At 48.1% G+C, this 25,144-nt stretch overlaps 1 protein-coding gene across 6 annotated transcripts; it reads left to right on the forward strand.

Moving 5' to 3' along the window:
• The first annotated feature begins 218 nt into the window (after window positions 1-218).
• CSNK1E (casein kinase 1 epsilon) lies at window positions 219-24,906 on the forward strand. Of its 6 annotated transcripts, none has more exons than XM_068942123.1 (12): window positions 1,035-1,092; window positions 2,513-2,723; window positions 4,935-5,022; window positions 11,095-11,205; window positions 11,364-11,512; window positions 12,205-12,433; window positions 19,336-19,506; window positions 21,180-21,328; window positions 21,885-22,077; window positions 22,196-22,335; window positions 22,767-22,832; window positions 23,378-24,906. In XM_068942123.1, the coding sequence occupies exons 3-11, from the start codon at window positions 4,947-4,949 to the stop codon at window positions 22,797-22,799; spliced, it is 1,251 nt and encodes a 416-aa protein (XP_068798224.1). In that variant the 5' UTR covers window positions 1,035-1,092; window positions 2,513-2,723; window positions 4,935-4,946; the 3' UTR covers window positions 22,800-22,832; window positions 23,378-24,906. The 6 variants fall into 6 exon arrangements, with proteins under 6 accessions (XP_068798209.1, XP_068798229.1, XP_068798224.1 ...); XM_068942127.1 differs by lacking the exon at window positions 1,035-1,092 and adding an exon at window positions 1,311-1,420; XM_068942108.1 differs by lacking the exons at window positions 1,035-1,092; window positions 2,513-2,723 and adding an exon at window positions 219-528.
• The last annotated feature ends 238 nt before the right edge of the window (window positions 24,907-25,144 follow it).

The following is a 25,144-nucleotide window of genomic DNA, read 5'->3' on the forward strand; positions in this document are numbered from 1 at the left end:
CCACGGCTGAGGGGACACCTTCCCCCGGGGAGCCCAGGGGCCGCTGAGGGGACGCTGTCCCCGAAACCCCGCGGGTGGGGCCAAGGCCTTCCCCCTTCGCCGGGGGCGGGTGCGCGGCGCTTGTCGGGGGGGCCGGGAAGAAAATGGGGGGCGGGCGGGGAGGGGAGCGGGGAACGGCGGCGGCGTGAGCGCGGCGGGCGGTTGTGCCTTTAACGGCGGGCGGGCGGGCGGGAGGAGGGCCGGAGCTGCGCTGGGTGACATCAGTGGGTTTGGCTCCGGGGCTCAATGGAAACTGGGTGAGCGCCGGGCTGTGCCGAGCACACGCCGGCTGGAGGGGACGGCGAGCGGGCGGGAGGCGGCAGGCAGCGCCGCGCCGCGCCGAGCCGAGCCGAGCCGAGCGAAGGAGGGACTCGCCGGGCACGGCCGCCACCAACCCTCCCCAATCCTCCGTCATCCTTCCCGCCGCGGCCGCCTGGCCCCCTGACAGCCGGCGGAGCAGCAGCCCCACACGGCCCCCTTCCCGGCAGGGTGGGTATGGGGGGCGCCCGCCTCCATTTTGGGGCGCAAACCCCGGGGGAAAGGCGGCCCCTCCGGCTCTTTGTGTGCGCGGAGGGAGGGGGGGGAGGGAGGGAAGGAGGCGGGCGGGGGGGAGGGGAGGGCAGGGCAGGGCAAGGCGGCCGGCCGGGGAGCGATGGGCCGGGCCGGGGGACAAAAGCCTCTTTGTTGGGGGGGGGGGGAATGAAGGCTTTTGGGGGTGCCCCCTCTGCTCTCCGCGGGGCGGTGGGGGCTCTGCGTGCCGGAGGAGCTCGGGGGAGGGGGACATGGCGGCGGCGGGGGGGGGGAGGGAGGACACGGGGATGGGTGTCGTGTTGTTTTTAACGCGGGGCCGCGGTGGGGGCCGAATATCCTCCCGTTTGGGGCAGGCAGGCGGGAGGCTGCTGGGATCTGCCTCTCTCGGCAGTGTCCCTTTGTAATTTTTAAACGCGCACGGATGCCTTCTGCCTCCCCTCCGCAGCCTCCGGTCATCGGCTGTTGTAAGGGGAGGGGGAGGGGGGGGTCTTCCGTAAGGCGCCGCGGCGGCCCCCGCCGTGGGTATTTATGAAGGGTTATGCCTGGCAAACGGGGGGTGGGGTGGTGTGAGTGAGGTTGTGTGTGTGGGGGGGGGGGTGCTGGGGATCAGCCTTGGGGGGGGGGGAGAGGGAGGGAGGGGGAAATCGGTATTTCCTTTTGTGCACGGCAGAGATTGGCGGGGAGGGAGGGGAGAGGGGATTTATCGCGAACGGTTTTCGCCTCCCCGGGGTGAGTGCGGCGAGGAAGGGGCGGATAATAAGAAGTTCCGTGCCGTTTTCGGTGGTGGCTGCCTTTTTTTTTTTTTGTTACCGATCAGGGAAATTTAAAAAAAAAAAAAAATCCCAGCAGGGTAAGGCTGTCTTCGGGTAGTGTTTTGCCTGTAAGGGTTGGGGAGGGGGGAGTATCAGGGATTTTGTTTTGTTTTCCTGTTGTGGCTGTTTCTTCCTAAAATGTAATCTAAATGCAGGTATTTGCTCTGTGAGTATGTGGGGCTTTTTTTTTTTTTTTGACTCATATCTGCTGCTAGATCCTCTCCTTTTGTAACTGTGAAAGGGGCTGGGGGGGAGGCTTGTGTTTGATGTTTTGCTTTTGAAGCCAAACGTTATTTTTCTCCTTTTTTTTTTTTCCTTAAGCCAGCTGAAATTATTATTTTGCCAGCCTCTTCCTTTATTCACTTCCCTTCACACACACATATACACAAAAAAGCCATGTAAAGCCTTTATGGTCTATGGGCAAAGCAGCCCCTGCTCTACACACTTCCCCTTAAAGCCAGAGCTGTGTTCAGCTCGGCAGCCTCCATTATGTAGCTGCTGAACTCACTCTGTATTTGGTTTTCTTTGGCCTTTGGTAGCCTAGGTATCTTCTCACTTCATACCTCTTCAGGTGGGGCTGAGATAACTCTCTCTTTATTTGAAATGGTTTGTGTGTCTTCTGTCGGAAACTGTGCTGACATACCAGGGTGTGAGACCAACTACACTGTATGTTTATGTAATGGCCTTTGTGCGTGTACATGGGTATTTTATATTATATAAAAACAGGATTGGTGCAAAACGGTGTGTATGGAACCAACACGGGTGGCTGCATAGTATTTTTGAGGCTGTGTAGTATATTGTAGGTGTCTGTGTAGTGTGGATATTAATGTATGCAAACACTCCTGCAGAGCACACACTTGCTTTAAGGTTGTATGTGTGCTAATCCCTTATGGAAAACTAAATGGTTTAACTAAATGATTGCCCTGCAGCCCCTGGGAACATTGCCTTGGCTGGAGAGTACAAGAAAGATGGCAGGGCAGGCGGGGGTAAAGTCTGCTGGTGTGGGGGGTGATCTTTAAATCATATATATGTGTGTGTGTATATGTATGTATACTTTTTTATACAAATTTTATATATATATATATATATATATATTTTTTTTTTTATTCTTGTTCATTTTGTTATAGTAGACCTGAAGATCAGATTATAAAGATGGTAAAGGCAAAAACTAAATGGTGGGGGTATGTGTGTAAAGTAGGAGGCAGCCAACAAATATGGTAAATGTTTGAACTCCTGGAGCAGTTGTTGAGGGGTGTCCACGTGCGTGTGTCCGTGTGTCCTGCCCCCTTACCATGAGTCCATACTGTTCCTGTCTGGCTCTCCTCCACCCAGGTTTTCTAAGTAAGTATGTGTGTGTGCGTGTGTGGTGTTGGGGGGGGGGTGGAGGAGGAGATAAGGCAAAATGACAGCTGTTTGTGACCATGATTTTTCGCTCCATTATCCTGCTGCCCCCCACTTCACCCTGGAGCATTTTTTAGATTCCCCTTTGGAGGCTGTTGCTTAATCAGCTAAAAGGGCTGTTGCCTGGTTGTGTACGAAACCCTTCTTAACCTGGCTCCTGTCTGTCCCAGAAGGTGGGACCAAATTTAGGCTTCAGGTTGTGGCACTGTGGAGCGCTAACCGCTAGGCCGCTGTGCCTGGCATGGAGTAGAGTCCACTGAGACCTACTGCCCAGCCTCTGCAGCTTGCTAGGCCCTGCTTGCCCGGACTGGGAATTGGACCTGAACGGAAATGCTCAGGGTAGCAGGTTTGGGCAAACATAGCTGTAAAGGAAGGAGGTTAGAGAGCTGTCTTCATGATGGTAGTGTGACAGGTTCCTGGGGACACAGACCTTTGATCGTTTATTGGAGTAGGAATGTAAGCAAGTTGGGTATATGCTAATGTGGTTATACGGAACAGCAGGCAGCAGATAAAAGTCATGTCTGTTGCTGCGCCCTCACGCAGGTATGCCCACCTTCCCGGTTCAGTTCCCAAGGCTCTGCCTACGTTCCTTGTAGTAAGAAAGTCAGAAATAGCCACAGGGTTCTGTAGTCTTTAGACATATAGAAACCCACATGCATAAGTAAATGCTAGGTTAGGGGACTCCACCTCAGAGCGTTTTGTATGTGGTTTCTGGTGACAGGAGCTCTGCTTTCAGGGTTCACAAATGTCCCTGAATGCCTTGATAGGATTATTTCCCTGTGCGTCTCTGCAGCTCGTCCATTCCTCTTTCTGTAATCCCATCTCCCAGGGCACAAACAGCAGCTCTGGGTTTATAGTATGCCCAGAATCCTGTAGCTGTGATTATTTTGTGTGCGTGTGTGTATCTCTCTCGCAGTGACACAGAGCCATTCCTTCCGTCCATCTTTCCTTCAGCGGTGCTTCTTTCCCACTGTGCTCCAGCAAGGGAAAGTTCCTCTCACCTACTTGTGAAAACATGAATCATTCCTCACCTTTCCTGTCCCCAACAGACTCTATGTCTGCATTTTGTACGCTAATAATGTGGCATTGCATAAATTAAGAGTATGGCAGATTCTTCTAAAAGGAGCTGCGTTCTCTGTCTCCGTGGCTGGTGGCCATGGAAGGGATGAGAGAAAAGGGGCTGTTAACAGAGCTGTGCTTGGCAGAGGCCTCTGCAGCAGCAGGGCATGGTTGAGGTTGGATGGGAGAACAAACTCTGTGGCTGTGGGCCTTTTAGCTGGTCAGTTCTCTGTGGAAGGTGAGTAGGCTAAGTCTAAGCAGATTGATTGGGTATAGCAGGTCAAAGGGTTAGCTAATAACCTCAGGTGAAAGGAAGGGGAGAGGCCTGAGTTGCTAAAAATGAGGTGTCAGCACACCAGCATAGATGACGCAGAGAGGCTGTGCTAGAGCAATGGAGGCTGTGATCCCATCAACAGAAGCGTGTGGAGATAAGAAAAAGGTGTTCCTAGTCAGTGTGGGCCTCACTGAGTTCAGTTTGGTGTGGTGTTTGCTCCTTTTCCCCTTTGCCAGTCCCCACCCAGGGACAGTGGAACTGCTAGTAGAGAGTCTGTCTCCGAGTCCTTGGTTCCGGTGTTTGATTGCCCCAGGGTACTGGCCCAGGCTTGGGCCAGAGAGAGCTCCTTCTCGTGGAGCTTAGGCCCATCCCTTCTGGTGCCTCATGAGGTTAGAACTGTCCTGGTGCCAATTATTTTAGGTTACTGTGGAGAGAGATGTGGTACTGCTCCTCATAGTGTGAAGCAGTTGCTCACTGAAACCTCTTTAGGGAGGATTTCCTGCTCCCCCAGTCTCTGAAAAAAATGATGGGAAAGAGATTCAGTCTTTCTGCGTTCCCATAAGGAGAACGTGACGTTCCTGCAAGGGTCATGTTCCTGCAGTATTTCTAAGCTCATGCTGTCCCTGGACATCCAGGAAATAAGGATAGGTAATAGAAGCCATATGGAAAATGAGGTATTTCAAGATAATAACTGTACCCAGACTCTGGAGTACGCGGTGAGGTGACTAGCCTAAGTGACCAAGTCTTTTCTGTAGTCTTATATTGATTCAATTCCTGTTTCTGCTCTGACTCTGCATTTTCTTTGCTGCTTTTTTCAGCACGACTGAACCATGGAGCTTCGAGTGGGGAACAAATACCGGCTGGGCAGAAAGATTGGCAGTGGTTCATTTGGAGACATATATCTGGGTAAGTGCGTGCATCTCTGCTCCATCTACCTGTGTTTTTCTCAACTACAGTATTGTTCTTTATGCTTGTTGGTATTTGTAGAGACCGTGTAAGGTTGGAGTGGTAGAGAGAAAAATGAGCATCAAGGAGTACTACCAATTGCTGCTGGTCTTTGCTATCAAAGGGTGTGGGATGATCTCAGCTTTGCCTCACAGGTAGTGAAGACACACTGATGTTTGGTCAAACTGATTTCGAGTTGGACTGTTTAGAGCATATTTGTCATATACCCTACGCAACTCTCTTGCTTCCTCTTCCTGAGCTTGGGTGTGTGTTGGTATAAACTCTTTACAGAGTTGGTGGTGGAAGGGGAGGAGATGGCTTTTCCTTCAGGGTGAAAGGAATAAACTGATGGGGTAGTCGATAATGGAAAAGGTGGTCCAGAGATGTGAGAGAGAGAGAGAGAGAGAGAGGTCTGAGAAGAAAAGTGTAAAACAAGTCAGAGAGGCTGGCTAATTGAAAGTGCTGAGGCCTAGGTCTGTCAGATCTGTAATGGGTGGGATGAGATTAAGAATTACTGCTTGGAGTGACCAGAGCTTGGAGCTGTATGGGGTTAATGGATGGAGCTTTATGAAACCCAGGGTTTCCTTTTACCACGAGACTTGGGGAAAGTTCTCCCAAGCCAGTGTCCTGATGTGTAGATGGATTCCCTGATGGTTTGCCCACTGATGTTTTTATTGGCTCTAACTGTGTGGGGCTGGATTGGTGAGACTATCCTATAGCCTGATTGATCCCTCCCTGAGAGCTGGACAGCTGTTACTTATTGTCCAGTTTCCACCATTGCCTTTTCAGCTATTGTCCCTCAGGCCAGCTGAATGATTGCCCTTTCTACTTGGTGTTTGCACCCTTCGATTACTTACAGATGATGATTACGTGTTCCTTGACTGCTTCTTTGCTCGACTGAGTTGTATTTTGTTTTTTCCACTATATCCACCATTCCTCATTCTTGCTGCTCTCTGACTTCTTCCCCCCCAGTTTGTCCATCTGCTGAGCAGTGTGGAGCCTACACAGCATTTTAGGTGTGGCATTTCCAGTGTTGGACAGCAAAGGGCTACCCTTGTGAGTGATCTGTAATGTGATGCCATTGCATAGACTGCTTTGGGTCTCCTTGGCTTTCCCCATCACCAACACAGTGTCAGGTTGCAGAGCTGGCCCTAGTGTGCTGGCAGCTGTATTGTATGAGATCTCTTCTAGGTTCTGCAACATCTCTTTACCCCTTCTTAAGTTCCTTCAATAAATACTTCTAGTTCAGATTAGTCTTCCCCTTGTTTGTAAATCACCCTCTGTTTTCTGCCTCTGGCTTTTATCTCCAGTTCTTCCTTGCTTTATTATTCTCTCCTGATTGGTGTTGGCAGCTCCTCTTGATTAAGTATCCTCTGGGAATCATCGCTAACAGGCTTTGTTGCCACCTTTATCCAGATCACGAACAAAGATGATAAATAACAGATCTGGGAACCCTATCCCACTGTATGCTGCCTTCATTGCAGCCTACTCCTGTATGTCACTCCTTTGTGGCCCTGCAGCCAGCTAGTGTCTCAGGTGACAATGATTTTAATACCCAGGTGCTGGGGAACAAGGGGTGATAATTTGTTAGCTCGGACACAGCATTTTCCACCTAGGTTGATGGACTTGAAGCCTTCCAGACCCCCTGTGAGGCAGTATAAAGTGTGAGGATCTTGCAAAAGATGGAGAACGAAGGGAGGTACTGAGTGGAAAGGCCTGACCCTGTATTTTGCTACCTCCCATAATGGGTCATGTGCCTGTATAAGGGAGGCATGAAAAAACATTGGCTCTGGTGTGGGGCTGTGCCCGCCTTGCCTGTAGCTAGAAAACATGAGAAGGAGAGGAAGCTCCAGTGCCGTGCTGCGGTGAGCACAGCAGGATTCCTGAGTTCAAATTGCAGAGTTCAACCAAGTTACTTGAATGCAGTATCAAAGCTCTTGTGATGCTCATTGAGGTGCAGGCCAGTGTGTTTTGAAGCAGTGATAGCGAGACTTCTTGGAGCCTGGGTGACTCCCCAGCCTGGAGGGATCAGGCATGTAGTCTCTGATGGTGTGTCTGGAGGATGTTTATGCTCGTGTTATCCTCTCACTGTCTGCTTCTCAAACAGAGAGACTCATTCACCAGACTTTCTCTCCTGCACCAGATTCACTTCGTAGTTCTCCCTTAATAATGGTGTGGAGATAGAACAGGGACAGACAAGCTTTGTATGGGATGGTGAGCGTGGGCTTGTATGGTTTATTCTTAACTTTTCTCTTTCAGGATACTAGTGTTTACCCCCACTCTGTAACCAATGGGTACTGTGTGTTGTGCTCCTTGGGATTCATTTTTGGGTTTCCTGTCAGAAGGAAGCTTGAATTTCCACATGGGCACACACAAAGGATGGACTTCTTAAAATCCTGGTCTGGGCCTCAAATAGCAATGTTTTGCTTCGTGTTCCACCTTGAAGGATATGTGCACTGAGCGGGGGATTTCCCCTGCGTTCACTGGGGAGGATGGGAAGCAAGATCAGACTGTCCACAGGCCTCGGCTCTCATGTTTGCCTATAAAAACGCTCACTCAGAGGGGTGAAACCCAGTTTGTAGAGGAGTTGCTGAGAACTTTGGGCTGTCAGAGGAGAGGTGCTTTGTCAGAGGCGCTGGCAAAGAGGCAGGGCAGAACATCTGGACTTACTGCAAATAATCAGGGTTGGGATCCGCTGAAGGAGCCGCTTGTGGTGCTGGGCTGCTTCAGCACGACGGTGGAGAGGAACTAGGGATTGTGCCGCAGACAAAGCATGCTGGGACACTGTTGGCTTTGGACAGTTCCTGGTTGCAGGCTCCTCCCTTGTTGGGAGGGGAGTGTGTTTCCTTTGTTTCCTGGCCTGTTAACTCTCTCTCGCCCTATCTGACTTCTTCCATCTGTTCAGCAGCCGTCCTTTCTTCCGTTGCTAAGCTGGCAAGAGAGGAGTGGGGGGTGGGAAAGGCTGTGGGGAGAGCAGAGACTGTGTCTGTTGTCCTGCCCAATGCGAAAGGAAGATGGTGTTTATTGTATCAGACGTGCAGCAGGGCTTTTGCTCTAAAAAGATCCAGTTTAGCAGGTGATATCATTTGTCCCCGGGGCCCCATTTCAAGTAGCTCATGATGAATGACTTGTATTTGTGCAGCCCCCACAGCTGAGCGAGACTGGGGGTGGATGTTAGGAATTATCCCCAGTCCTACATAACGTCTCTCGCTGGCTGAAGCTAGGCAGTCTCTGCAGCGTTTGTCTGAAACGCGATGCTTTCCAGTCTGAGAGCAGCTTCTGAAGAAAGAGCAGAGAACTGTTGCTTTTGTACTTGCATCTTTAAAAAAGATGGTGGTTAAAGCACGGAACAAAGGATCAGGCTCCTGCCCTTGAATTCCCTCCTGGCTTTGGGTAGTCTGCGTCTGGGTAGATTGTGCATCTCTAGCCAAAGAATGGCAGAGGGAGGCACCTGAAGGCATAGAGGGGGCTGAGCTCAAAGTGCTTAGTCAGTGCCCTCTCAGCAAAGAACTGCTCCTTGTTATGCACGCTTGGTCCTAGTTTTAGTGTCCCAGGCTCCAGGGCTGTTTCTGCTTTCCCTAGGAGACTGATGCCAGTGTTTGGGCTGTGGAGGATGTGGGGCTGAAGGCTGTATTGACCATGTGAATGGCATATCCAAATTTTGCAGGATCTAAGTTTTCATGATGGGTCCCCCCCCTCCCTTCCCTTTTCCTGCTTTATGTGCTCAGAGATAACATACTCCACATGCAGACAGCCTAGTGTAGGGATGCATTGTCATCTTCCTAAATGTGTAGGGTGACAGGGAGATGAGAACACCTTCATCTTTCCTGTGTTCAACTTCCTTGGGGGTGTCGCTCAGAAGGCTAACGCTGCTGCTGCCAGAAGTCAGCAAGACTCATCATTGCTTGTGTGTCAGCAGATGGAATAGGATAGGGACAGACCCCCCAGGGAGTGGACGTGGGAGCTGCTGCAGAGGATTTGTAGAAAAGTCTCCACAAAGGCAGGGGAAAGAGAAGGGAAGGAGACGCCTCTTACCTTTTTGGGTATCCTGGGTGCTTCCATGCTGAGTGACAGCCAATGACTGAAGACAAATATAAAAAGTAGAGGCTATTTTTTTTTTTTGTTAGTGATCTGAGCCCCTCTTCCAGTTCTTTTCCTCCTTTCATTCCTGTTCTATGTAAGACAGTCTTGTGGTGGAGTGAAGGAAGTAAATATACAGCCTTATTTTGCTGGCCATAGTTTGTGAGTGGAAAATGTCAGTGACTTTCCAAAAGTGACTCTTGGACAAATGACTAGCTCTCGAGGGCTTTTCCCCCTTCCCTTCTCCTGGATCTCAAGTAAAAACATTTATTAAGTTCATCCTGCTACTCCTCCTTCCCCTCCCTCAGAGCACCCTAAATAATTCTTCTCCCCCCTTAGTGTTTACAGCCTTCAAATATTTGCAGACTGTTGTCATGTCCCATTCTTCCTCCCCACCCTCCTTAGTTGTATCTCTTGTCTGTGTTACATATTTAGCTCTTTTAATCTTTCTTAGTAAATCAATCCCTCCAGGCCCTGATCGTTTTTGTTCCTCTCTTACAAATTCCTACCAGCTTGTCTGTCTCGACCTGACGCTGTAGCATCTAACTGATGTCTTTTTGCTAGTGGGGAGCCCTTAACTAACTTTGTGTATGCACAGTGCCAGATCTCTTCAACAGGAAATGGATCTTCTTAGGATCCAGTGGAGAAGGAATCCAGTAGCATGAAATTTTCCTTTTTCCCTTTGTTTTCCCTGGTTCCGAAGGTGGATAATGGATAGACACAGATCTATCTGCGCCCATTCTGTGGACTCTGAAATTCAAGGGCAGGAAATTCAAAGGGATCAAGAGGCATGAATTAACTTGACCTAGCAAAACTAGCTATATGATATCCACAAGACATCATCTTCGACTCCAGCTTTTGTTCAGCCTGTGAATTCCAGAGTAGTTTATTTTATGACAGTTTTCCTAAGCTGTTACTTCTGCTCTCTGATTTGTATTCGAGTGCAACTTCTAATAGTGCCTTGTATGAGAAAGGGCGTGTGTGTGGCATTTGGTGGGGGAAGAAACAAGTCTTGAGTGTCATTCCCGTGACCTGTGTACAGATCTTGCAGTTCTTTCCATTTTAGGATGATGTGAAACATCTGGAATCCTCTCAGCTAATGCAGGAAAAAGACTAGCCTGTCCCTCCTTTGACACTCTGCTCTGGGACCAGAGTACTGGCTTCCACAGCTGGCTGCTCACTTCTTTTAGAGAGAAGCCTGTGGGGAGGTGGTTTTGTGTCATCACAAACTACCAATACCTTCAACAAAAGCATCTGAGTAGCTTAATTCAGTACTCGATTCGATTTATTTCTTCACGCTTCTAATTTTGGATATAGCAAAGGATCTTGTGTTGGCAAAAGATAAAGGTATTATTAAAACCCTGAGGAGAGGGAGAAGCTGGAGATTTGGGAATAGTCTGTATTGAGCAGGTCAGGACTGTAGAGAAACCAGAGGTAGCTGGGAATGTTAGCAATGTCTCCTCCTGAACTAATTGGTGCTGTTGAAGCTGTGTGGCTTCTGGGACCTGAGGTAACTAGTAATTTTACTTGGAGATAACGTACTCTATATCCCTGCCTGGGGGGCTGGCTTGGATTCAGGGGCTAAGTTTATGATCAGGGACAGCTAAAAATTCCACTCATTTTAGTTACTGCTGATACAGGTTGTTCTCCCAAGGTTTGACGCTTAACCTGTTGAGATAGTGAAGTGGTTTAAAAAGATTGTAGAACTGTTGTTCTAGCCTATCTGCAGGATGAGAGCTGGTTTCCTCTTTGTGTGCCTTACTGTGGGCTTGTCTTTGCAAATGGCAGTGCAAGAAACTGTGTGAAGTTGAAGTGACTGATTCTCATTTCTGTCACAGAGGATAAATTTCAGGGCAAATCTTAAGATTTTTGGCATCTGCATGGGCCTTGTTAAATGTGTTCGGCTTCAATGGAAGCGTGTATAATCTTCACTTCACCCTCCTTTCTGGGCAGGAGCCAATATTGCAACTGGTGAAGAGGTGGCCATCAAATTGGAATGTGTCAAAACCAAGCATCCCCAGCTCCACATCGAAAGCAAGTTCTACAAGATGATGCAAGGAGGAGGTGAGAAGGGGAGGAAAGGGGCTGGGGGAGTGCTTGAAGAAGGAAATTATTCTGGAGGGTCTTGGAAAGGAAATGACTTGGTATTACATATGATCTCCTCAGCAGGAGATGCAGCAGCTTTCCGCTGTTCCCAGGGCTTAATTTTTCTCTTTCCCCAGTGGGTATCCCCTCCATTAAATGGTGTGGAGCAGAGGGGGACTATAACGTGATGGTGATGGAGCTCTTGGGACCCAGCCTGGAAGATCTCTTCAACTTCTGTTCCCGCAAATTTAGTCTCAAGACAGTTCTGCTCCTGGCAGACCAGATGGTGAGTTTCCTCTGAAAGCATTTGTGCCTCTTCTCCTTTTCTTTGCCTTCCCCCAACCCCCCACCATCCCCTCTGCTCAAGAGCTGTTATATCCCAGGCTTTTTCATTTAGCAGCAAGTGGCTTCTGGGTTTTTCCTTCTTGGTGAAGCTGGGAACCCAGAAGCTAGACATTGCTGACTTTTCCTGATCTTCATCCATCCTTCCTTTCCCCTGCCTCTCATCCTGTGCTAGCATTGCATGCGTAGATGTTTTTGCCTGTGAGGTGAATGACTGATACTGCTTATCTGTATTGACTCAGCTGCTCATGTCCTGAGTTTAGGACTCGGTAGTTGTTCTGGTCCCTCTCCTTACCCGGTCTGGCCAAGTTTGAAAGTTGACCAGTGTAGATCCTGTAGCTCAAGATTTATTAGTTTGTACAAATATACTTCCTGTCCTTTCTTGTGATGCTAACAGTGACCTGTCCAGCCTGAGGAGTGTGCTCATGTGCAGGGTTGTATTCCATTTCCAAATCCTTCTGCTTCTGGAGGATGAGAAAGGGCATTTTCCCATGGCTCTTGTCTCTGGTGCTCTCTGCAATGTGTCCCCTTCCCTGCTCTGACAGGCCAATGTCCTGGATAGGGTAGGTTTGTAATGGGTGCAGCTATCGTGAGCCTCTTTCTCACTTCCCCTGCAATTTTTTTCCCCCACTCCAGATCAGCCGTATTGAGTACATTCATTCCAAGAACTTCATCCACCGGGATGTGAAGCCAGACAACTTCCTTATGGGGCTGGGCAAAAAAGGCAACCTAGTATACATCATTGATTTCGGCTTGGCCAAGAAATACCGAGACGCCCGAACCCACCAGCACATCCCTTACCGGGAAAACAAGAATCTGACTGGCACAGCCCGCTATGCCTCTATCAACACCCACCTGGGAATTGGTGAGCCTGCTGTCACGCCTCGGTGGGATTTTCTGTGGGAGGTTGTGTGTGCCCAGTGGGAGGAGCGGTGGCTCCTCTACTGAAGGTTGCAGAATTCCTGGGTCTTGGATTTGAGCCGCTTCTAGCACATGAGAGCAAGCATGGCCCAACAAGTCGGGCACTGGCCTGGGACTCCATAAGGCTGTCGGGTTCTGTGCCTGACTTTGCTGAGGACCTGTGCTGAGATCATAGGTAAATAACTTAATGTTGCTGTGGCTCTGTTACCCCTCTTGCCTTTCGTAGCACTCAGAGCTCCTGAAGGCAGGAATTGTCTCCTGGCATGTGTTTGTGCATCGCAAAATGCAGTGGGGCCCCATAACAATAACAAGGATGTGACCTCCCCAACTTTACTGCTACTAACTCTGCCTTGTACAATTTTTGCAGGCTGATAGATGTGTAAAGGAGACATTCACAGGTACTAAGCATTTAGGGGTACGTGTAATTGAAACCTCTCTTCTGTTAGCTCTTGAGTGCCTTTGTCAGTGGTGTTTGTTTCTTGTTTGTTTTTTGCTTTTGTTTTTTTTTTTTGTAACTGTAAGAATTGAAGGATAGAGGCTCATCATGATAAGGTGCTACTCCTGTCATCCACCACTGAGGACAGGGATAGCCATCTACTAGAAATGCACAAGAAGCTGAAGATTGAGAGGGAAGTTTCCTACTTCCCGGACATCCAGGTTTTGTGATAATGAGCACTGGCTTTCATGGGCCTTGAAAACGCGTGGGTGTCTGTGAACCAGACTGCCCCGTTCACCATTGAGAGAGACTACGAGGCAACTCTAGGGAAGTAGAGGTCTGCCCTTAGTTTCTATGACTAGTTCCGTGGTAATAAAACTGGGCAGGAAAAGAGTGCCGAGAGTTCATCTAGGTTCTCTACTGCTGATGGCCCAGGGCATTGTTCCGGGTACTGTAGGTACCTTGCCCAGGTTAGTATCCAGTATGCTACCTCCCGTAAAATCCTCCAAACTCTTGTGTTGGGAATGAGTCCTTGATACAGACTCTTTCCCAAAGCATCTAGTTGCTTTGAGGAGCAGAGATGAAGACCTCTCCTGCAGTTTTCTTTTCCGTTTCCTGACTGGGTGCCTCTTTCCCACGTTGACCCCTTTTTCCCCTGCTTAGGCTAAGCTTTGCCTGTCAGCCACAGCGTGAGAGTTTCATAGTTGCCCACAGGGTCCTGATTAGCAGCAGTGAAAGTAAGCTCTGAACAAACTGACTTTGTTCTGCTGCTGGTTGGCGAATCTGAGCAGCAGCAGCTGAAGCTGCCTTGCCTGCAGACCCGGGGAAGCAGCTCCTCGTACTTGCAGCTCAGTTCACATTTGGGAGAGCTTTTTCTGAAAAGTATAAACTGGGAATTTGAAAATCAGAGCGGAGAACCCAAACTTTTTAAACAGCTTCCACAGGATTTCATGCCCTCGTTCTACTAGGGAAAGCTTCCTATTCTCTCCTGTTGCAGGTGGCATCTCAGAAATCTGGAGCCATGACTCTACCTGCAGAAAACACAGCAGATTCCCACTGTCTTTTTTTGGTAATACGGTATAACTGTAGACTGAGAACACTTCATGTGTATTGAAATGGGGAGCATTGCATGTTGAGAGTGGGTTGTGGTCTCCTGACCTCTTCCACATAGTAAAAATAGTTCTTGTAGAGCTCTCTGAGTTAGCCTACTGTATTTTGGCTTGACCTGCTTATATATAACTGACTCTCCATTGAATTCTCAGTCAAGATTTCCACAGCCGTGGTAACTACCGCAAGGAGACATGCACAAAATAATTCCTACTGCTATGTCTGTCAGTCCTTTTGTGTGTGCCTGCTCTGTCTGAACTGAGCACGAGAGGCTAAATGTCTGGTTGTGTTGTTTTGTTTTGGTTTTAGTTGTTTGAAGTCCTTTATTATTCATACTACCCCTAACTTAGTCCTTTACTACTTGGCTGGTGGACCAGGATGAACAAACAATGTCTGAACACTAATGCAAGGGCAAGTTGCAAACGGCCTTAGTCTGAGCAGAACAGTCGCTCTCTTCATCCCCTTTGCTCCCAAAATTCTGGGTGTGAATTACTCGGTGCAACAGATCTCAGGCATGTTATCTCCACGTTGCAGATAGTTCCCCTCAATCACAGAAAGGTTACATGACTTGTCTGGAGGAAAGGGGATGGTGGTGTCAGAGTTGCAGCTGGAGTTCCTTTTTCTCCAGACCTTGCCACTGGGTAAATGACAGACGTGTTTGTGAGTTAGCAGCATTGCCATGGGAACCGTCACTGAATTTTTTGACTTTTTGGTTACCAAATTCCCTGCCTTAACGTTACATTAATGCAATTTAGGGAGAGGGAAGGAACCAGGTGCTAGGGTGTTCATGTGACAAGAATAGCAAGCAGATAAACGCCTTTATTTGAATGTGCAAGCTAAGGATTGGGCATTCCAATGTCTGGAGGAAACGCATTCTTTTTCCAGTGACCGGGGAAAAAGTAGGAGGCGAGATTGGGGAGAGTTTCCACAGCTGGAGACTTGCTGTTGGGGGAGTCATTGGATTGTGCAGGCTTTGGTTCATGCATTCCAGTCAATTTTCACATGCTCCAGGGATGAGAGTCCCTTGCACCCTCTGGAGCTTGTAAAGTCTGAAATAGATGCCCGGGGTGCCCAGGAGACAGTCTTGGGAAGAAGCTTGGAGGATTCTGTCTGGATAAGGGGAGGTTGGGGGCAGGTCCTCTCTGACTACGTGTCCTAGATGGCATCAGTTTAGCCGGTGCAGGTCATGAAGTTCTTACAGTGGTCCTGCTCCCTGTTGCCGTTTTCAGCTTTTCGTGTGCTATTAAAGGCTGTTGTTATGCAGTGGAGAAAGAAAGGGGAAGCATAGTCGCAGCACGTGCAAAATCAAATCTGAATATGTAATCAGGAGAACATTGCTTGGGTAAGACTGCTTGTAGCTGGGCTGGCTCCAGTGAAGAGATCTGATTTCTAGGGAGTCCTAAACGGGAACAATGCTATTTTGGGAAGGGTTGAGGGGAAGCACCTTTCTGGGGGACCAGGAAGGGCGTCAGGCTGCAAAGAAACAAGTTTGGTCATGAACCATATCTGAGGCAGCCAATCCTCAATCTCCTCTCTTTGAGCATATTTTCACCAGGTAACTCACCTTCCTGCTACTTACCCCTGACTCGGCTCCCTCTGGGGACCTGCTTTGGGAAGGGAGTTAAAGCGTGGACTGGCTGGGAGTCTCCCTGGGAGTGGGTGGAAACTGGCACTGCATCTCTGTGCCACTTGCAACCACAGTGGGGGGAATTACTTGCAGGGTGGGTTGGATTTGAGTGCCTTACTGGATTGTGTGGGAAGGCAGCCTTGAGTTTTGTATTGGAAGGGTTTTTGTGAGGGAGGGAGGAAAGAATCAGCCTCTTATAAAAGAGGCCGTCCGCCATCTATTGTAGAAGAGCTGAGAAGCTGAAATAAAACAGAGGAAGCGCGATGCGGTGTCACAGGTTAGGTACAGGTCATGGCTCTAACGCTGCTTCTAAACTGACTCGTTCTGTGCACACGTTCAAATCACTTATGTTTCTGTTTTTCATCTCAGTCAGTAAAGTGAGATGCTTTTGCCCGCTTCCCAGGGATGCGGTGAGAGTGAGTCAATGATTGTCAGGCCTCTAACAATGAAAACTGGTGACGTTAAGTAACGTTTCTCCAAAGCATAGAGGTGAAAGTCTGTTTCTGCTAACTCTGCACAGCAAAAGTGGAATAATTAATGTTATCTAGTGTTTTGTGGCTGTTGGCATATGAGGCGAGGCAAAAAAATGATAATTTGGAGATAAGCTTGAGAACGTGTGACGGTAGCCAAGGATGAAATAGAGAGATGAAATGTAGGAACTGTTTTCCTCACCACCACCCAAGATTTAACCCAGGATCTTGCTGTTAGGGTTACAGGTGAAAAAAATGTACAATGTTTTGAGGTCTGCACAAATATAATTAAGGTAGCTTGACAACTGTGACTTGTTACTGCTGGTGTTTCAGGCTCCTTGCAGACTTGAATCTCACTGAAATTGCTGGAGTGGCCTGCAGTGACCATGTGTACCTGAGAAATTATATTTCAGGGATGCCACACAATAAGACATTTAGCATTCTGCATGTAATAACTGTGTATCCTGCTTACAGTTCTCTTTCCTTGTTCCTGTTACTGCGCTAGGATGCAGTAAAGGTGTGTTTGTGCATGTATAATGTATACTAGTGAGCCTTCCAGTTTGGTTTTGTAAACTTACCAGAGGCAAGGGGATAGGGCTTGCAGGATCCCCCACAGGCTTTAGTTTTAGCCTTAATCCTCTAATTCGGTCTCTCCCAAATCACTAGGATTGTGCCCAGGAGTTCCTGTAACATTCTCCTGCTCTGGACCAGGTCAGTGGTTGTGATCAAAGCCGCTGTGCTCCACACGAGCGGAGATATGTCCAGCCTAGCCCTAAGTAGTGTGGAGTTCAAGCAGAATTTTGGAGGCAGGATCCTGATTTATTCCTAAAGGGCAAATTTGTCTGTCAAGTGGGTTTCTCTGGTTCCTGCCCTATCTCCCCACTCCTCTGAGAGGTGCCCCACCCTCCAGACCCCAGCATTGCAGGCTGTTAAAGCTGCAACAGGGACGAGTCAAGGGCTGGCAGATTGCAGAAGTGAGGTTATCCTTATCACCTGTGCTTTCAGGCCTCTGTGGATGTTTGTTCTGACTCCGTTTCCACAGGCCTCCTGTCTCAGTCAGGAAGTGGGTTGCTATTAAATATAGCAAATAAATGAAACTGAACAATGCTTGGTGTGTAATCGCAGCCGACAGCGGGCACACGCATCCTAGCCTTAGGCGAATGCAAAACTGTGGGTTTCTCTTCCATGCTCTCTCCATAGTATCTAAGCATCTTCCAGACAGTTATGTAGCCCGACGAGATTAGGAGGTATTCATCCCTCTAAAGTGGGACACTTGAGACAAGTAAGTTAGTGAGGTCAAAAAATGCTGTTAATCCTGCATGCTCAAATTAAGACGTTTGTGGGGTCTGCAGGGCTTCTCTCTCTTCTACTCTTTTTTTGGAGCGCTCTGCGTTTTTTTTATGGCATTTCACATGCTTTGAGCCAAGGGTGCTCTCAGCTCGGTTCTGAAGTGTCGAGACCCTCCTTTTCTTCTGCGACCATAGTGGCTTTTTGTTTTTCTTCCTCTAATTTATATTTAACTTGCCAGCCTCCCTAGTCCTCAAAAACACGAGGAAGTTGAGAGGGTTGCAGGAGGAAGAAATGCCTGTGGTGACCCACAGCTTGCATCGGCGTGTCTGAATATCTAGATCCGTGACCTACTACAGCTATTCCTTAGTCAGTGGTTCAGTTAAGCTAGCAGAGTAAGAGGTATCTGTAATACTCCTTTCTCTTTGGATGGGGCAGGTTGTAGCACATAATTGATGCAGAGAGTTAACCTGTAGGCTAATATATAACCTGCAGCATCTTGCAGGACATGACACTGCATCCAGCAAACTGTGCTGTTGTAATAAATAGATCTTTAGCCTTTCTTCTACTCCTGTGTTCTCCCTCAAACCTAATTTTGCCTTTCTGTTAGCTCTGTAGGGTGTCGTTCTCCCCTTCCTCCCTTTGCTGAATGCCATTGCGATCCTTAGTCAAGAACAGGAGTGATCCTATTGAGCCATAGCATGCTAACAGCAGACCTTGCTGCGTAAACTTAGCTACGAGGCTCTAAGCAGCTCTCACCAGCAAGTGTGCAACCTGCAGTCTTTTAAGAAGTTGATAGTTAAACTGATTTGAATGGCTTGCCTTCTTTCTCTGTCATCCCTAGGATAACTTTGCACCTGTCTTCTGGCTAACACTTTCTTCGATATATATGTGTGTTTTTTTTAATTGGGTGGGGGGAAGGGGAACAGGAGCAAGAGCTTCTTGGCAAAAATTTGTAGATGGATTTGTATGTGTCTTGGGAGGAGGTAGGAAGAGTGACATACGTTAATTATTCAGTCAGCGTTTTCCATTGCTGAGCTTCAGCCATCAACTCCTTTTCAGGGGAACTTATGACTTAAAATGGCTTGCCCATTCCAGAGAATAAGTTCAGTGTGTGAGAAATATTTTTGTTTGGGAAACTTTTTTAATGAACATCTAAAGGTGAGCTCTTATGATGGAATTTTAAGGGCATCCTTTGCTCTGAGTAGAGTTGGTCATGACGCCAATTACACAATCTTTCTGTATTTGGGAGGGGAAACTCCTTTGTTCAAGCTATACCTCTGCCTTTGTGCCTTTTTCTTCCACAGCTTTAAAAATCCAACCAAGTCAGGAAACAACTTTGACAGTATTACCTGTTATGGTTCTCTGAACTATCAATATAAAGTTGTTTAACTCAAGAAGGGGTTGCTATTTCCTCATTTCTGCCCTGCGTAAAGAGTATCAGCAGGTTAATTGGAAGATGTGTTTGAAAAGGTTGTGTTGGGCTTACCTCTGCTAGCTTTATTTTTCTGTGACTACGTCTGGCATGACTAATCTGCAGGGTTAAGTATTGTTCTGGATGGAGAAGTGTAGGTGCCTTTCCTCTATGACTGGGAAGAACAAGTAGGCAGTGTTGCTGCATCGCTTTTTTTTTTTTGAGCTGTTGAATGTTTGCCCAAGTGGGGAGGTAGTCAGAGGAATTACTCATTTATGAAGTGGTTTGGGCTGTATGGGGAGAGGAGTGCTTTAACTCTGCAGTAGGAACATCCCATAGGAATTTGTATTGGAAATTTTCTACAAGCTTGCCTATCCTTATAAATCTACCAAAGAAAAGAGAGGGGTTATTTCTTTGGCTCCATGTGCACTTCCAGAGCTGTGCAATTGCCAAAGCAATCTTGGTTGCCTCTCACTCCTTGCCCCTGATTAACTTTCTTCCGCAGAACAAAGTCGCCGTGATGACCTGGAGAGCCTGGGCTACGTGCTCATGTATTTCAACCTGGGTTCGTTGCCCTGGCAAGGCCTCAAGGCTGCCACCAAGCGCCAAAAGTACGAGAGGATCAGCGAGAAAAAGATGTCAACGCCCATTGAGGTGCTCTGCAAAGGGTACCCTTGTAAGTGCTCTGATCTTGGTGGCTGTCTCGTCTGGTGCATGGCGCTCTCCTGCTGGACCCCCATGGATTCTGAGACCCAAAGGGCATGGCTCAGTACCCCAAACATTTGGCAAGGACCCAGATGTGCTGCTGATGCCAGTGAAGAGAAAGGATAAGAATAGGACCTGTGATAATACAGTGCTGGTGCAGAAGTGGAAGATGTAGATGTTTGGGGTGGAGGGTCAAGCCTCATGTTACCTTAGTAACATGGGCATGAGCATGCTGAGAGCTCATGCTATAGCACCTCAGAAACAGTCTGGAAAAGAGATGGACAGTGAGGTGGGAGAGTGTGCTGAAGATATTGAGTTCCTCAGGATAGTGAGGATACTGACTGATGGTGAGGAATCCCAGAAATGCCTGGGCAATGCAGTGTCAAATGCAGTTCTGTGCAGGTGAATACAGAGTGATGTATGTAAGGGGAGAGTGGGAGGATCAGTCCTCACGTCACATATAAAGTAATAGGCTCTGAGCGGACTATTACCACGCAAGAATGAGATCTTGCAGTTACAACATATGGTTGTGTAAAAACATCAACTTCATGTTTAGTGGCTATAGAAAAGTGCAAATCCCGTATTAGGAGTTACGAGGGGGGAGCACAAACTATGCATAAACCTGTGGCCTGCCCACACTTTACATGCATGGGTGCATGTCAAGTGCATTGCATGGGGGTAATTCTGATTCTTCCCTCCATTTTGGAAAGGATACAGTAGAGCTGGAAAAGCTCCCAAAAAGCGCTAAATGATGATCAGAGGTGAGGTGATTTCTATATAAAGAAGCAACTGAGTGGGCTGGGACTCTTCAGTCTGGAAAAGAGATAATTAGAGGGCAGATGGTAGAAGTTTGCACTCTCCCTGTGCCTCTAGAACTTTGGATGGGGCTCTTTTGGTTTTTCTTTTCTATTCCAATACAAGAACACAAAAGGATGTGGTTTTTCACATAGCTGGTAGTAGACCTGTGGAACTCCTTCCCAGAGAATGCTACGGCTGCTTAAAGCTTACAGGAGTTCAAGGAGGAATTGGACAACTGCATGGAAGAGATCCACTGAGGGTTATTAAATGCTTATAAACCACATCCAGCTCAGGAAGTCTCTGAGCTGAAAATAGCTGGAAGCTGGGCAAATATAAATGGAAGTATCAGACATGCTTGCCCTGGTCTTACTCTTCTGTAGCTCTCCACTTCTGGCTGCTGTTCAAGACAGGCTGGACCAGGAGGACCTCTGGTCTGAGCAAGTACAGCTCTTCTTTCATAACTTAGATCCACTCCTGTCTGTGCTGCTCTGGGCTGCATTGGTGATGTTCACACCATGTAGGCCTGGCTTCCCAAATCTTAACTCCACCTATTCTTTGGGGATGCGTTCTTACTCTGTTTCAGCAGGCTCTGTGACTTGCTACCTCTTGATTGAAAAGCAGCCAGAAAAGGGAGATGTGCAAACATATCTTCCAGTTAAAATAAGGACGGGATCTTCTCTGTGGCCAGAGTTCTGCAACCAGCAGGCTCCTTTTTCCTCCTTACACAGCTCTGTGCTTGTGCTGTTTTGATCTGCCACACTGCTGTTGAAAGGCTGTGGTCCTCTCCAGGAGGACTGGGGGGATAGACTGTGTTTAACAGCCAACTGCTTTCTCTGGTCTCTCCAGCCGAGTTCTCGACATACCTCAACTTCTGCCGCTCTCTGAGGTTTGATGACAAACCTGACTACTCATACCTGCGGCAGCTCTTCCGCAACCTCTTCCACCGCCAGGGCTTTTCCTATGACTACGTCTTTGACTGGAACATGCTTAAATTTGTGAGTGTGTGGGGAAAGGGCTGGTGGGGCAGGGGTTCATTCCTGGCGTGGGGATAGGGGAGGAAAGACAGAACCTGTCTATCCTTTGAGTGACTCTACTTACCCCTAGGGAGCAGCTTGAAAAGGGGGATCAGGCAGACATGCTGAAAAGAGGTAGAGCTGTTCTGTGGCCCTAACTTGGGATTATTTGTACTGTTGGATTAGTGAGTGTGTTTGATGCAGCATATGTGTCAATATATACATAGATCTATAGCTATATGTAGCTAGAGAGATTTTTTTCAGATGGAGAGAGCCATAGTCGGAGATGGGGCAGAGATGTGGATTGTAGTAACAGCTATAATACCACGTTATTTCTTCTGGGCTTATGGAGGAGACTGAAGCCCCTTATGGGTGGAACGGAAGGCAATAGGGGAGAACTTGTTCTGGGACTGGAGCTCTACCCCGTGCCAAAGAAGGCTTGCTTTCTTGGCATAAATTTTCTAGCTGGGGCTGCTGCTCTTTCCCTGTCCTGCCTGAGAGCTGTGCATGACCTGGGGTCTTCCTCTCTCTGCCTCAGGGAGCAGCCCGCAACCCTGAGGATATGGATCGGGAGCGGCGAGAGCACGAGCGAGAAGAGCGGATGGGGCAACTCCGGGGTTCAGCCACACGAGCGCTACCCCCTGGCCCACCGGCTGGAGCCACTGCCAACCGTCTTCGCAATGTTGCCGAGCCCATGGCCTCTACCCCCACCTCCCGAATCCAACAGTCCGGTGAGCGGGGCAGGAGAGTTGGGGGGCGGGGGGAGGAGGGGTGCCACCGCTATTTTTGCCTGGAAACTGAATCTTGAATGATGGATGTTCTTGCCTCACGTTTCTCTGCCTCTGACAGGAAACACGTCCCCCAGAGCAATCTCACGAGTGGACAGGGAGCGGAAGGTCAGCATGAGGTTACACCGAGGAGCTCCTGCCAACGTCTCCTCATCTGACCTCACAGGGCGGCAAGAAGTGTCACGGATTTCAGCATCACAGGTGAGTCCCTGCAGCGATGTCCACGGCCTTGGCTCACCTCTTCCAGAAAGACTCAAGGGCCTAGAGTGGTGGGGGTTTGTTGTTGTTGTTGTTGTTTTTTAACCTGATTTGCTGGTGCTGATGTGAGCACAACACCTGAAGCTTCTACGATACACTGAGGGGGAGCGGCACCACCTTCACTATTCAGTTAAAAATTTTCTGCAGGCCATGCTCAGTACAGTTGTCTTAGCTCTGCTTTGCTCAGAGTAAGCCTTCATGTGTTTGTCTTCTGGACCACAGTGGTTTGGAGAAGTGGAACGGTAAACCCTTGGGAGGGAGGCTGTCCCATAGAGAGAATGAGGCGAAGAAATACACAGCCTGTCTGGTTTTGTGTCCTTTATGTCCTTTGCTTGCTCTCCATCCTTTGACTATTCTTCCTCTCTTTCTTCTAGACAAGCGTGCCATTTGATCACCTTGGGAAGTGAGGAGCAATTGCCACTGGACCAGTGTTTGCTTAGGTGAGTCCATCCTCATGCCGGGGGTTCCCCCAAGGAGGGAATTTTTGGCGCTAGGCATCAGGTTGAAGCTTTGCTGCTGTAGGGTATTGGTGCATTTCCTTTCCCCTTTGTCTTACCTTGATGGGATGTTTTTTGGCTTCAGACGGAGGAGTAAGGTTTGCTGGCAAAGCCTTGAGGATGTGTTATCTTGCATGTAAAAGTATCTTTCCTCCGTTTCTCCCAGAGGGTAGGGAGAGCAGAGAAGGTGCTAGGCTGGAGAGCCATTTTGTTAGTTCGTAATGAATGCTTTTCTAGTAATGTGAGCGGTGGAGAGGAGGATGCTGAGCACAGTCACGTGTGAGATTTTGGTGAGACTTTGCACAGCTAGTGAGTGCCTCTTCAAGAGGAAACAATAGTAGCTGGACAAGGTAGTTCTGAGGGGTGGCAGAAGTGTAAAAGAAAGGGGTAGTTTGTTTTGTTAAATTCTAGCTGGCGTCGGACTCGCTGGAAAGAGTGTTTTTATTCTAACTTTCTCTTCCCTTTCTCTCTCTCTCCTTTTTTTCTAGTGTCTTCACTGTATTTTTCTTTTAAAAAACAAAAAACCCAAAAACAAACAAAAAATTAAAAAAGACAAAAAACAAAACCAGATTTTTTTTATTATTATTATTTTTTTTTTTTTTTGCCAACGATGAGGAGTCAAGCTGTGCCCCCGTGCTGGTGCGAGCCGTTTCTGAGATGGCCGCCTGCGTCCGCCAACGCGAGCGCCTCCAAGAAGCTGACGACGCGGGAGCCGTGCGGGAACACCTCCGCTGCCTCTGCGCAGCTCCCCCCCAGCCCCACTCTGGCCCTACTACCGCCCCCACTGGCTTCCCCCAGCTCCCTCTCCTGTCTCTGCTCCTTGTTTAGTTTATCCCTTTTTTTTAAATCTTCCCTTTTTTTTTTTTTTAATTTTCAAATCAAATGGTTTCTAGCTGTCTGAATTTTAACTTTGCTCTCCTTTTTCCCTGAGGGCAGGGGGTGGATATGTTTCTTTTCTTGCAGGAGTCTTATGGGCTAGGAGGGAATCGGATTCCAGCCATGCTTGATGGTAGAAGTCTGATTTTTATCATTATTATTATAGCAGAATTTATTTTCTCAAGCATTAAATGAATCTTAAGCTGTGAGAGGGGGATTGTAGCAATGGCCTAATCATAAGACTCGGGCTTCCTTTCCTCTGGTGACTCCTCTGTGTTGTTTTGGGCTGTAAGGGGAAGTGCCAGATTTAGGATCTGAGCGGTCCTCACGCGCCAAAGGATGTGTGGAGATGCACCTGGTTACAAGGAGGATGAGAAGGCTGAAGCTGAAAGGCAGGAAGATGAGAACCGCCTTCCCATCCCTGCAGCGGGGTCTTTTTTCGTCTGGCCGTGTGTGTGTGTGTGTGTTGTTTTTTTTTTTTTTTTTTTCTTCCTCTTTTTTAATAAAACTTGTTTCAATTCCTGCGGAGAGAGTGTGGGACTCAAGGAGATGAGAGGGACACGCACAAACTGGAGTTGGGTGTTTTTTTCAGAGCAATGGCTCTTCCTCTCTCCTTCCCTCATGCAGCCCCAAGTAAGATCCAGCATACATGCACAACCCTTTCCTGCCCTCTTCTCCTTCCCCCCCCCCCTTTAGTTGTTTTTAAATATAATTTAGGAATACTCAAGCTGCTTTGTGGCGCTTGGGGCTTTGAAACACAGTGATCACCACTGCGACCTATGGCCTGTAGCAGACACACTGTCACTGTAGTGTGGAGCCAATGGGTTGTTGGCAGGGCGGGGAGGGTGGGGTTAGTCTTTGTTTGTTCGTTGTTATCCTTTCTATTTAACACTTCATTTTTCCTCCCTATTTTTTTTCCTAATTTATTTACCCCTCTTACTGTCTGTCTGTCTCTCTCTCTCTCTTTTTTTTTTTTAATTAAAGAGCAAAACTTTTTATTACTTTGTAATTTAAAAAACGAAAAAAAACCTGAAGAACTTTGGGGGGGATTTTGTACTTTTTTCCTGTGTAAATATTGGACTTTTTTGAGCTTTATCGTGGTTGTTAATTTGAAGTAATAAAGTAGAAAATGATAAAGTGATGCCGGCATCTGTCGTTTCTTCCTTCTCTGGCATCTCGCTTGGAGTGACGTCCCGTCCCACAGGCTGGAAGCGCTGTCTTGTGGCCGAACCTGTTCCCACGTCCCAGGAACGAGTTTGATCGGAATTACCGGGCGGGAAAAAGGCATAGGGCTGGAGCACCTAGAAATAAGTCTGAGCTGATGTCCGAAGTTGTGCTCGGTCTGCACGGCCACCTTGGAGCCGTGAGAGCTATGTGAA

This window comes from Struthio camelus, chromosome 1 (assembly GCF_040807025.1).
Source record: "Struthio camelus isolate bStrCam1 chromosome 1, bStrCam1.hap1, whole genome shotgun sequence".
Taxonomy (NCBI): Eukaryota; Metazoa; Chordata; class Aves; order Struthioniformes; family Struthionidae; genus Struthio; species Struthio camelus.